The sequence below is a fragment of the Hyposmocoma kahamanoa genome, unplaced genomic scaffold (assembly GCF_003589595.1).
Source record: "Hyposmocoma kahamanoa isolate Upper Pololo Valley unplaced genomic scaffold, ASM358959v1 62, whole genome shotgun sequence".
In the NCBI taxonomy this organism is placed as follows: domain Eukaryota; kingdom Metazoa; phylum Arthropoda; class Insecta; order Lepidoptera; family Cosmopterigidae; genus Hyposmocoma; species Hyposmocoma kahamanoa.
Genome location: NW_020653850.1, coordinates 23059962 through 23073541, shown reverse-complemented (window position 1 = coordinate 23073541; position 13580 = coordinate 23059962). Strand labels below are relative to the sequence as shown.

The 13580-nt window shown below is 35.1% G+C and overlaps 2 protein-coding genes across 2 annotated transcripts; both read left to right on the top strand.

Moving 5' to 3' along the window:
- Positions 1-779: 779 nt before the first annotated feature.
- Positions 780-6267, top strand: LOC113229394 (esterase B1-like). The gene is made up of 4 exons (XM_026462965.1): positions 780-908; positions 2261-3585; positions 3848-3938; positions 6052-6267. The coding sequence occupies exons 1-4, from the start codon at positions 780-782 to the stop codon at positions 6265-6267; spliced, it is 1761 nt and encodes a 586-aa protein (XP_026318750.1).
- A 504-nt stretch (positions 6268-6771) lies between these two features.
- Positions 6772-10702, top strand: LOC113229393 (para-nitrobenzyl esterase-like). The gene is made up of 3 exons (XM_026462964.1): positions 6772-6900; positions 8900-10221; positions 10496-10702. Exons 1-3 carry the CDS (start codon positions 6772-6774, stop codon positions 10653-10655), a joined length of 1611 nt encoding a protein of 536 aa, XP_026318749.1. The 3' UTR covers positions 10656-10702.
- The last annotated feature ends 2878 nt before the right edge of the window (positions 10703-13580 follow it).

Below are 13580 nucleotides of genomic sequence, written 5' to 3'. Positions count from 1 at the left end.
CGACAATTGATCCTACCCATTAGTCCTACAAGGAGTGATTACTCCGCAAGGTTAGGTAGTAGAACAATAATTAGTTCAAACCATTGACTTACAATTATAAGGACGTCGGGTCCGCGCTAAAAAGTGTCCGAACTTATAGGACGTTAAAATCGTATATAGAGCGTCATTCGCGCTCTAGTTTTCGTTTGTTCGACTGACAGCGAAGCAAGCAAAATTAGACAGTACTACGATGACATCACAATTTAAATTCAACGTTTTAGCTTTTTCATATTCCTTGACATGTCACTACGTTTAAATAGGTTGACTTGGGACATTTTTTTCGTGGTTTTTGTATTAGACCCGTTGTCCATTTATTTGTAAGTCAATGGTTCAGAAATACATTTTACGAAATCACGTTATTTGAGTAGTACGCAATCTGGTTATGCCAATTGTCAAGATGTATTAGTTACCCAAACTAACAGATTTAGACGATATTTTTTACATTTAGGGAAATGAATATAAAACATTCAACTTCGACGAAATAGTCTCCTTGTAGTATAATCTTAGGTAGATTTACGATGACTTCAAACAGAATGTATCAAATATGTCTAGCAAAACGACCCATACAGTAAATTTATAAAATATACTAGCTTGTTGCTTTTAATTGGCAAGAGTTATTTGCCCAAATTATAGTTTCTCCATATAATGGTAGCAAATTCACTAAGCTGGCAACATCACGTTGACAGCGGCTGTCATCTGTCACACGAAAACAGTCTTTAGTTCTTGATTAGAAATCAACAATGGTGCGCGTGCGAGGGGGTGAAGGCGTCTTGGAGGGAGAACTTGTGAATAATAAGTTCGGCGAATCATATTGTAGCTTTAAGGGAATACCTTATGCGCAACCGCCGCTTGGAAATTTGAGGTTCAAGGTACGCTTTCAACATTTGTCAATTGTATAATATAAAAATGTTTTGTATTAACTACTTACTGATGTGTGATTACTAGACACTCTAATATTGTTATTTAGGAAATTGTTTAAAAGAGTATAAGAAGATTGAGAGTATGTATACTTATTTTTGATAGAGTATATTTATTGCATTTCGGAACTATTTGATTTCAATGTAGAGATGACACGTAGGAAGATACTTGGTGAGAGTATAGTTGCAATGCCTTTGAAGGTTCACAATGAACTTTCCACTGAAATTGGGAATTAAAATAATTATATACAATTTAAGACAACATGCGACCTCAATTATACGACATTCTGCGATTTATTATTTTATATAAAATTACGTTTTATTTGTTTTTGCGACTGGTGTTACATTAGTGGACTGCGGGAGAATAGTGTACAAAATATTGCATTAACATCTATATACAAATGAAAAGAACATCACAGTGATTCAAAATGCATCCTATAATATCTATACAATCTGCGTATCACAAAGAAATATAATTGTGAAGATCGTTACCGCGCCTCGTCTTCGATCGGGCAACATCGGTAGCCGTCGCCGCGCAGGCGAAATTCATGGTGCGGAGCGCACGAAGGAGGGGAGGGCCCGCGCAGTTCCGTGACGTGTTGGTGATGCCCACATAAATTTAAATTCGTTGATCGTACCACCTCGATTTGAGTCACTTTACAACATATGATCCTGAACTTGGAGTGTATGAAACCCTAGATTGAGAAACAAGTGCGTTTCTTCAAAAGCGTACAAACTTAATTTGAATTTGTATGGATATGACCAGCCTGCAGCACGGTAGTTGCGCGAGAGTTCCTCAAACACGTAGGTAATCCACTCTTACGCACGCCTCGCACCTTGAACTGCGCCGGCGACGGCTACCAACGATCAAATAAAAAACTATCTGTAACTAAAAGTAAGAGATTATATTATTAAACCAAAACGTACTAGTACTGTTATCATATGCTGTTTAGTTGTAAAGTTACTAATGCCGATAAACGCACCATACCAGTAACTATCATTACCCTCATTGTCCAATATTAAATTATTAGATTTGTTTTCTCTTTGCTTTAACATTGCAACTCCAAAGCATATTTGACGAAAAAAGATACAAAGATGTTTATAAACCTCATTCTAACCGCAACAACAATATCATAAAGTAATCAATAAATAGCGAAGTCATGGTGAAAACACTAAATTTTTTTTAATGGCATCATATTAATTTATCACAAATCCAAGGGCTACAGAAAAATAAATCCATTGATAACACATCCATGATAGTGGCATAAGATCAAAAGTATAATTTTATCTATTTTCGATTACAGGCTCCACAGCCGCCGGAGCCATGGGAAGGAGTTCGGAAAGCAACTAAGTTTGGACCTATTTGCTATCAAGCAGATGTATTCAAAAAAGATGCACCTTCAGGTAGCGAGGACTGTTTATACCTCAACGTTTATACTCCTAACATCAAACCAGATAAACCTCTGCCTGTTATGTTCTGGATTCACGGAGGTGGTTTTTACTGGGGAAGTGGCAACGACGATTTCTATGGTCCCGATTTCCTTGTCAGACAAGAAGTGATACTAGTCACTATAAACTATAGACTTGAAGTTGTAGGCTTTCTTTGTTTAGGTACTGAAGATGTGCCTGGCAATGCTGGCATGAAAGACCAAGTTGCAGCCCTGAAATGGGTTAATAAGAATATTAGTAATTTTGGAGGTGATCCTAATAATGTTACAATTTTTGGTGAAAGTGCTGGTGGTGCTTCCGTTGGTTTTCATTTGATATCACCAATGTCTAAAGGACTTTTCAAAAGAGCAATACTTCAAAGCGGAGTTTGTAGTTGCTCGTATGCCCAGACTTTTCAATATCGAGAGAACGCTATAGCACTCGCAAAAAAACTTGGCTTTGATTCAGATGATAATAAAGAACTGTACGAATTTTACAAGTCACAACCCATTGAGTCATTGATTTTAACCAATGAACCTTCAAAGCACACCAAAGCCGATACACCAGTTACTGAATTGAAATGGTCAGTTGTCAGTGAAAAGCAATTTGATGACAATGAAAGATTCTTTTATGGCAATGTTCATGAAGCGCTTCGTAATAACTTTCATGATGATGTAGAAGTTATGGCTGGATACAATGAAGATGAAACTGTTATTATGGTAGGTGCAATAGGAATTAATGGCGTACGAGCCCAGATAGAGAACGCGAACAACTTGCCAAAGTTCTTTGTACCGAAACCATTTACCATAAATTGCTCCGATAAATTACAATTGGATATTGGAAGTAAAATGAAGGATTATTATTTAAAAGGCGAACAAGCCTCTATGAATAACTTTGAGCAAATTTTAAAATTCTATGCTTGTGATATATTAATATACGAAGTGGCTAAATTCTTGAAGTTAAGTGCACAGAGAAACATAACTTATTCTTATAAATTCACTTGCAAATCGAAAAGGAACCTTTTTAGTAAAATTTTCGGAGTGGATAAAGTATACGGAGATAGAATATTTACCTGTCACGCTGATGATTTAGCTTACCTATTTGAGATTAATTACATGAAACAGGAATTCGAGAAGGACTCAAAGGAATTTAAGATGATCGAACAAGTGATAAAGTTGTGGACCAATTTTGCCAAATTTGGGTAAGAGAACTTAGATATATCATGTGTAATTGTTAGACGAAATTTACAATATACTATAGAAAGACCGAGTTGAAAATCAATACTATGAAATCAGTTCAACAGCTTGTCAATTAATTACTTTGTTTGCAAAAAAAAAAACAATGTCTTTTTTATTAATCCTCAAATGACGTTCTTTCGCCAAAAGCACATTAAAATCACGGCTTTACCTTGGCCTGCCTTAAAACTTAATGGTTAATTATAAATATATCAATTTGTTCTTCAGCAATCCGACTCCAAATTCTGATTTGGGCGTGCAATGGCCCGAATACACGGTGGAAGACAAACACTACTTGGATATCGGTGAACAGCTGACTGTAGGCACCGACCTCGACGGAGAAGAGATTCAATTCTTTGAAAATATTTTTTTGGAGTATCTCCCACAAAAATAACTTCGAAGTACATGGTGTTCATGAAAGTGTTATTTTGTACTTGGACAATCAAAACAAAACTTGAACTTATATGTACATTCTGGTTTTTCAGGACGTCAATATTCAAACGTAGTCGTTAAAACATAAAATATACTCCCATGAAAAATCTACGAAATGTCGCTTACGCCCTTTTTACAAAACAGCGACAATTATAATCCTTTTGTCTGAATTTGTTTAAAGTTATAATTATGTATGTATTTTTTACAGTTATTAAAATATATTTCCCTGTACCTTTATTGTACAATTGTTTATGAATAAATAATGTACTGCTTAATCCATTAAAGTTTATACACCTATATACGTCATGTATATTACATATACATGATGACATTTTCCACGTAAAACAGACGCACGCTTGGCCACAGTGTTTTGTTATAAATAAAAATAACTAATATTACTGCAATAATAAAATATAAATGTAGTACGAAAAGTTTTAATTTTTCTTTATTCCCAAGCCTTTATTACTTTGTTAATAAATAAATAAATATCGAGTTCTTAGGTTTTCGCGTTTGTTACACATAGGAAATGAAACTATATTCCGGATTTAAATCCCGTATATTTGTTTTTTCAAACAAACCGACGTTTCGGGCCCTTTACAGGTCCCATGGTCACTGTTGACTGAGGTGGTACAGTCTTCAACAAGTTATGTCTAATATTGATGCCTATTTTTTCACTATAGTTACAATAGTTATTAATTAAATACCTTATTTTTAATTTTACAAAGAAATATTCCAATTTACGCTACATTAAGTTTCACAAATTATTTTATTGAATAAATTTTTTATTAAGTTCAATTTATTACTAATTAATAATAGAAATTAGAATAAACTAGAACATATTAATTAGTACTGCAGTCTTATGTCTGTTTGGGATTTTTCATTTTTGATTTTTGAGTTTGGAAACGCGAAGTACGCAATCTGTTAAGCGCATGAGCATCAAATATTGAACGTATACGAAACAGTCTCCCTCTCTTGTAATCTTCACTAGATTCGTGATGACTTCAAGAGGAATGTATCAAAGAGAATAAATGTAGTATTAATAGCATTGCACGAAACGAGCCATATAGTGTGTTGCATATTCATATATATTATAATGAATAATAATAGTAAAAACTAAGCTCATTTTTAACTCACTCGTTACATTTAATGGACTAGAATAACAGACGGATTAAGTTACCTTCAAGGATAGATAGAGTTAGTGCAACGAAAAGCGCAGGAATAAATAATATAAATAATAAAATCTCTATTTCTTAAACAATAGTGGCTGGAGCCTCCTTTAAGCAAAGCCTGTGTCAGGAGGCACCGTTCTTCATTCGCTACACGTATTAAATTACATAAACCAACTAATTATTCAAAACACAGTTCTCATTACATCGTTCAAGATTACAAAAATATTAAAATTATTGAGTGTAAGTGCGTGTGTGTGTATGTGTACCTACGTGTATTTAAGAGTGGTTATCAAGCAGAGCCTCAACTTTGTCACATGTTCTCCCCGAATCCATTACTCTTTTTACACTCATAATACATTTTTCTGTGCATTTTTAATTCCTTATTCAAAATGTTGTATATATTGGCCGCACGTTTGTCGTATTGCCTACCTGCAAATACAGTGTTGGTACTTGGAGTTGGTATTACAAGATCTTGCCGTCTTTTCTTTCTGATGCTATGGTGATATGCTAAAGCTTTTCTTTTCTTTTTAACACTATGCTAGTCATTTACAATTTTCTCACCGAGGGGAGCTCACACAAGTTGTACAACTGTTCAGTACAAAACCTCATCTTCATAAAATACATGATCTTAATCAATGCGTTGAGCACGTTCTACATCAAGAAACCTCGTTTTCCCCCCACAACCCCAGACAGGTATGCAATACACTAAGATAGACTGTAGGTGCTAAAGATACGTGTAATTCTTTCAGCAGGTCTCTAGAGGCCCAGCGACTATTGTTGGCACCACATGCCTTAGTGATTTAAAATCCATATTAATTTCCTAATTCGCAGGACAACATGTTCAGGGTGTGGGTACCAAGAGAGCTGCCAGTCTATAATAACTCCCAAATATTTAGTTTGTGCAATCTTCCGAAGGACGAGGCAACTACAACTTGCTCTTGCTCTGTTCTGCTCCCAGCCTTGTTCAGCGGTGTACATAACAGCTTCCCAGGAGACTTAAGACCTGCAGTTCCACGACTAGCAACACATTTGGGATACAAAGTGTAGGATCCTTAATATACCATTTTAGTAACGGCCCTTTAAGGATTTATTTGATCATAGATTAAGGTAGTCAAAGGATTTGTGCACTGTCAAAACTACGTAGCGCTATATCAATGGGTCACCACAGGGTTATATCTATCATATAATAATATAAATCTATATCGAGTTCTTAGGTTTTCGCGATTGTTACACATAGGAAATGAAACTATTTTTTCGTGTCTATATCCTCTAAATATCCTCTATTTAGATCCGAAATAATAGTTTCATTTCCTATTTACTTTACTTGCTACGATAATTAATTACTACTTGTAAAATAAAATACTGCAAAAGCTAATTTGTTAATAATTTATTACCCGTGTATATATAAGAAACTGCCCAATTTATGATGTTTCCATATTCAGTAGTGAATCTCCTAAGTTGGCAAAATCACGTTGATAACAGTTATCGGTTATATTTATATATAATATTCCGAAATCATAATGATGTTTAGTTCTTAATTAGAAGTCAACGATGGCGTACGTGCGAGTGAGTGAAGGCGTCTTGGAGGGAGAAGTTGTGAAAAACATGTTCGGCGAATCATATTGCAGCTTCAAGGGAATACCTTATGCAGAGCCGCCGCTTGGCAATCTGAGGTTTAAGGTGCGCTTTCAACATTTTCTCAAATTTATACAAATTAAGCCTAGGCATAAATTAATTACTTTTGTGTCATTATTTATAACAATATCGTGTCTTCCATATGAAGCGAGATCATAGTGAACACACAGATCCAAGAACAGGTAGAGAGCATCAAAGCGTCTGTATTACCTAACGATATCTATGCCATTAGTAAGAACAAAAGTGATAGGAATTCACAAAGCAACATATTATGATTGAGCCCTTTTGATTAAAGTTTTCACTTATTTGAAAACTGAATTATACAATTCATTCAGGTAAAGTAACTGTACTTTAACCATTACATTATTTATATAGTACTCATGTACTAATATAATGAATACTAGAAAATAATATCACCTCTACACATGTAATTTTTTTTATTTATTTAAACACTTTATTGTACCACAAAGTAAATTACAAATTTTCAGAATCAATTTAAATGTTGGTGTACAAAGGCGAGCTTATCCCATAAAGAGATTTCTTCCAACTAACCTTTGAAACTCTGAGAGGAAAGTTGGTTTTTGGGGTGGCAAAAAATAGATAAATAAAGAAATGGAATATACTATTCTCAATAAATACACAGATAAATTTATTACGTCAAATGTACATTAATACAAACAAAATCTATAATAAAATGAATGCATAAAATAAAACTATAAAAAAATATATCAAGTGTAAATAAATATTTCAAAAGCTCTAACATGTGGAGCCTGAACAATCCCAAAACTTCAAAAGAACACCCTTGAAAACCCGAACCGAAGGCGACTGTCTGACCTCGACTGGGAGAAGGTTCCACTTACGGGCAGCATTTACTGTGAACGAGTCCGAATATTGTTGTGCACTTTTATTTTGATGTTTTGTTAACAGTTATATTAAAAGTGGACTACAGTAATCCTACGTTAATACAATAGGCGTTAATATATTAGTATAAATATATAAATAAGTAGCTATGGTATAGCACGCACTAAAAATATTTAAAAAAATATATGATTTCCTGTTAACGGCTACCACTCTGATCTGCCACTCAGAGGTCCCAAGTTTGATTCCCAGGCCATAAGAAATATTTATATGACTTACATTTATTTCTCTCGTGAGTTTGGATGTAATTTGTTGTTGTCTATATGCGTGTCCATGGCACCCGCGGCACAGGGTTTCCCTAGCGCGGAACTATGAGTATATGCATGTGTGTTCTTCAGATATTGAGAGTGTTAATAGATTATCTGCTAGAGAGTATTTCATTACATATATGTATAATAATGATCCACTTCATTGTACACATACAGACCACTGTTAGAGTTTTTTTTGTAATATCAAGTGACGGGATGAACAAGTCGTGCACCTGATGGTAAGCTACACGCCTAACCATAACAGTTGTAGTGCCACTCAGAGCTTCAAATCGCAAAGATCTGAGGGGCACTGCCACTGTGCCCGTCACCCTGAGACATATGTTGACAAGTCCCATGTGCCTGTAATTTCACCGGCACCCTTACCCTTCAAAACCGGAACACAGTAATGCTAACATTACTGCTTGGCAGCAGAAATAGGTAAGGTGGCAGTACTACCCTGGACGAACTCTTTCACAAGGAGCTCTACTGCTTAAAACACACGAAAGAAAAAACGATATAGCGAAAAGATCAGACATTCATGCATATAACATAAAAATATAAATAAGCATACACTAGTAACAAATAAAACCGGATTAGTATCTTAAAATGATAATACTAATAATTTTTAGGCTGGCTTTTTACTGTCAATGTGTTGCCAGACTTCCATTCTGTTGTTATCAGCCGATTCTACTATATTACTTTGTTGCTAAGAAGAAAATAGCGGTTCAATAAGGTCCAAAATCACGGTGGATATACGGATTTTGTCCACTGTCATATTATTTGTTACAAAAGTATTGTATAACAAAGCATAATGTTTATAGACAAGTAAGCTACTGGCACAAAAACAAAACTAACATTTGATATATTTTCAATTCCAGGCTCCACAGCCGCCCAAGTCATGGCAAGGAGTTCGGAAAGCAACTGAGTTTGGACCTATTTGCTATCAAGCTGATTTATTCAAGAAAGAAGCGCCTTCAGGTAGCGAAGACTGTTTATATCTTAACGTTTATACTCCGGACACCAAACCTGACAAACCTCTGCCTGTTATGTTCTGGATTCACGGAGGCGGTTTATACTGGGGAAGTGGCAACGACGATTTCTATGGACCTGATTTCCTTGTCAGACAAGAAGTGGTACTGGTCACTATAAACTATAGACTTGGAGCACTAGGCTTCCTTTGTTTGGGCACTGAAGATGCGCCTGGCAACGCTGGTATGAAAGATCAAGTTGCAGCCTTGAGATGGGTTAATAAGAATATTAGTCATTTTGGAGGTGATCCAAATAATGTTACAATTTTTGGCGAAAGTGCCGGTGGTTGGTCCGTTGGTTATCATTTGGTAACGCCAATGTCTAAAGGACTTTTCAAAAGAGCAATACTACAAAGCGGAATTTGCAGTTGTCCGGATGCTCAGACTGTTGAATATCGAGAAAACGCTTTAGCGCTCGCAAAAAAACTGGGCTTTGATTCACGAGACGACAAAGAACTGTACGAATTCTACAAATCACAACCCTTTGAGTCATTGATTCTAACCAATGAGTCGTCAAGCCACTCTGAAGCCGATACACCTGTCCTTGAATTGAAATGGACAGTTGTCAGTGAAAAGCAATTCGGTGACAATGAAAGATTCTTTTATGGCGATGTTCTTAACGCCCTTCGTAATAATATTCATGATGGTGTAGACATCATGGTTGGATACAATGAAGATGAATCTGTTGGGATGGTAAGTATGATGGGAATCAACTACGTACAAGCCGAGATAGATAAGGCGAACAACTTGCCAAAGTTCTTTGTACCGAAAGCATTTACAAATTACTCCGATAAATTACAATTGGAAATTGGAAAAAAAATTAAGGATTTTTATTTAAAAGGTGAACCAGCTTCGATGAATAACTTTGACCAAATCTTAAAATTCTACAATTGTAATTTATTAATATACGAAGTGGCTGAATTTTTGAAGCTTAGCGCGCAGAGAAACAAAACTTACTCTTATATATTCACTTGTAAATCGAAAAGGAACCTCTTTAGTCAAATTTGTCAAGTGGACAAATTTTACGGAGACAGAATGTTTACATGTCACGCTGATGATTTAGCTTACCTATTTGAGTTTAATAACATGAAACAGGTACTCGAGAAAGACTCAAAAGAATTTAAGATGATGGAGCAAGTGACAAAGTTGTGGACCAATTTTGCCAAATTTGGGTAAGAGAAATTAGATACTTAGTCATTCGTAGTAATTAAGTTTCATAAACCAATAGACCAAGTTCAAAATCAATATTATAAATTAAATTCCAAAGCTTGTCAATTACGTTATTTGCCAAAAAAACATTCTCTTTTTCATTTCGCAAATTACGCTCTTTCGCTTACAGCACATTAGGGTATTGAAATTTTGTCCGTCTTAATATTGCATGGTCAATTATAAATCTTAATTTCTTATGTACTTACCTCGTGTTTCATATTTTAATTTATTCCTCAGCAAACCAACTCCAAATTCTGATTTGGGTGTGCAATGGCCTGAGTACTCGGTGGAAGATAAACACTACTTGGATATCGGTGAACAGCTGACTGTAGGCACTGACGGAAATGAGGTTCAGTTCTGGGAAAATATTTTCATGGAGTATCTTCCGCAAAGATAACTTCGAACTTCGGAGAGATATTCAATACGAGCAAATTAATAACTATATGCACTTGCCTAACGATATACAAATCAATTTCATCAATCATGTAGTCGTTTTCATCTAATTATTGTGAATGTGTTATGTCGTGTCCTTGGATAATCCAAAACAAAACTGGAACTCACATATATTTTTGCTACTTTATTTTTAACTCGATTTTTCATTGCATTCACCATAATGTATGTTATAATAGTAGTAATGTATATTATACGTGTATATTTTATATTTGTACTAATTGTTATCAATTGATTTTGTGTAAATTATGTACTGCTAAATCCATCAAAGTTACCTCTGTATATAAAGGTATGTATTTTTATGTAATTTTATGCCATAAAATAAATGTGTATATTCAGATGCTTGCTTGACCACAGTGTTATCCGCTGCTAAGCAATGATGGAGATAAAGCAATGTTAAAAATTACTGTAATGATAAATATAGCACGAAAATTATAATAAATATTTTTCATCAACGAGCTTGTCGAAATATTTCACACCTTCTTCTGGGTCTGGCAACTACAACGAGTCAGACATATATAACTAAATTAGTTTTTGAGTTCTGAAACACGAAGTACGCAATCTGTAAAAGGCACGTTATAATGCTGAAACTTAAAAAATGAGCATGAAGTATTGGATGTATATGAAACAGTCTCCCCTAAAATCTTAGATAGATTCGTGATTATTTCAAATAGAATGTATCAAATGTCATAGAGAATAAATGTACTTTCCTAATGTTACACAAGCAATACTATGAGCATTACTCTGCACTAGGGAAACACTGTATCGCGGGTGTCATGGACACACACATAGACAACCACAAATTACACCCAAACTCACGAGACAAATAAATGCAGGCCATACAATTATTTCTCCCGGCCCGGGAATCGAACCCGGGACCTCTGCGTGGCCGTCCAGCATGGTAACCGTTCGGTCACAGAAGCAGTTGAAGGGTTAAGTGTGCTGGTGAAATTAAAGGCACATGAGACTTCTCAACTTTTATATCTCAAGGTGTTAGGCGCAGTGGCAATGTCCTTCAGATCTTTGCGATTTAAAGCTCTGAGTGACTGAAACTACTATGGAGAAGCGTGTCACTTAACATCAGGTCCACGACTTGTTCGTCCCGTGACTTAGTATCATAAAAACACCCAAGATGAGCCATACAATGTGTTGCATATTCGTGTACTGGTCCAAATTAACGTACCGGTAACCCAGTGCCGTAAAACACATCATGATTTTGAGCTTACTCGTTGCATGTAAAAACTAGAATGATAGACGGGAGATACGTTACGTGTAAGGGTAGATAGAGTCAGAGCGATAAGAAGCACAGAGACTTGTTTTTGTTTTTATAATATCAAGTGAACCCTTCAAAACCGGAACGCGGTAAAGCTGTCCTTACTGCTTGGCAGCAGAAATAGGCAAGGTGGCAGTACTTCCCTGTACGAAATCTTTCACAAGGAGCTCTACTGCTACTTAAGATCTTATCTTAAGATCTTGTCTCCCACGACCAGCAACGCATTTGGGTTATTATGAACGAGATCATTAGTATTTTATTATTAATTTATTAAATTCTTGGAATGGCACTTTTCCGGTATAGATCTATTTGACCATAGATTGAAATAAAGACGGAATTTGTGCACTGTGATTGTTCTAATAATTACTTCTCATTTGGTAAAAAATCCACTCAGCTAGCAACATCGCATTAACGTATATTATTCTACAGGTAATCATTATTATATATTGTCTGATCTTATTTTCTCGGAAGTTGACAGTATAGTCGCTTTAAGACAAAGTTGTTTTGAATAAAGAGAAGAAAATTCCGATGAAGTTTTCGGGAACCAATTAAGTATACAGGATATTAGTACGCCCTACATAGTCTCTATACGTGTGGATCACAACAACTCTCAACAGATATGTATATAATACTAAATAATGCTAAACAATATCCCAAATCATAAATTTAATAATTACAGATCAAAAACTTGGAAATTATAACAGCTTTCGTACTCAATTTCAAAAGTCATAAAGCGACTGAACCTAAGCCGAACTGTCGCTGCGAGTAGGTTGACGATGGAGAGTTGAGATGTGGCATTGTCGATAAATTTACTATCGATACATATCACTCGTTAGTCTTCGAAGGGTGATTACATCACAAGATTATTTTAGCTAAGCTAGATTAACATGAGTGAAGAAATCGTTAAAGAAAGTCGTTAATAACCAAAAACATAGATCTGCAACAAGCTAACAGATAGATTCGTAAGGTCTGCCGGTTCTTTCCGTGGCTTAACTGGCAGAGCATCTGGCCCATGCAGTCCATATTGCCTGAACCCTCAGGCAGTATGGACTGCACGGACCAGATGCTGGTCCGAATCCAGCCGAATCAAATGATTTTTTTCTTAGTCTTTCCATCTTTGTTATAATAATTATAACAAACGCAATTATGAAAAACAAATAATATGATTATAAAAAAGAAATAAATAAACTCGTGGATTAAATTTCACAAAAACAATTGAATATCATGGTAGAAAACATAATGACATTCAATAAACTTAAAAATTACTAGAATGATACAGTTGAATAAAAATGCAGTCAGATGAGCGATCGGTTTTTGAGTTTTTGAATTCAATCTGTTTAAATACGATACCAATGTCCAAACTGAATAAATTTATATGAGAAGATATTCTGTATTTACAGCAATGAAATATTAAATGAATAAAAGTATGAAATATTCAACAGCTACAAAACAAACTCTCCTCGACCTTACAGTCATATGTAAAATCTTGATGATATAAAATAGCTCTAATAGTTCTAATACAAATCCATCGATAAACTGGCTGTTCTTTCACTAGCGCGATATAAAACGAGCCATAATTTGGATTGCATAATCATAAAA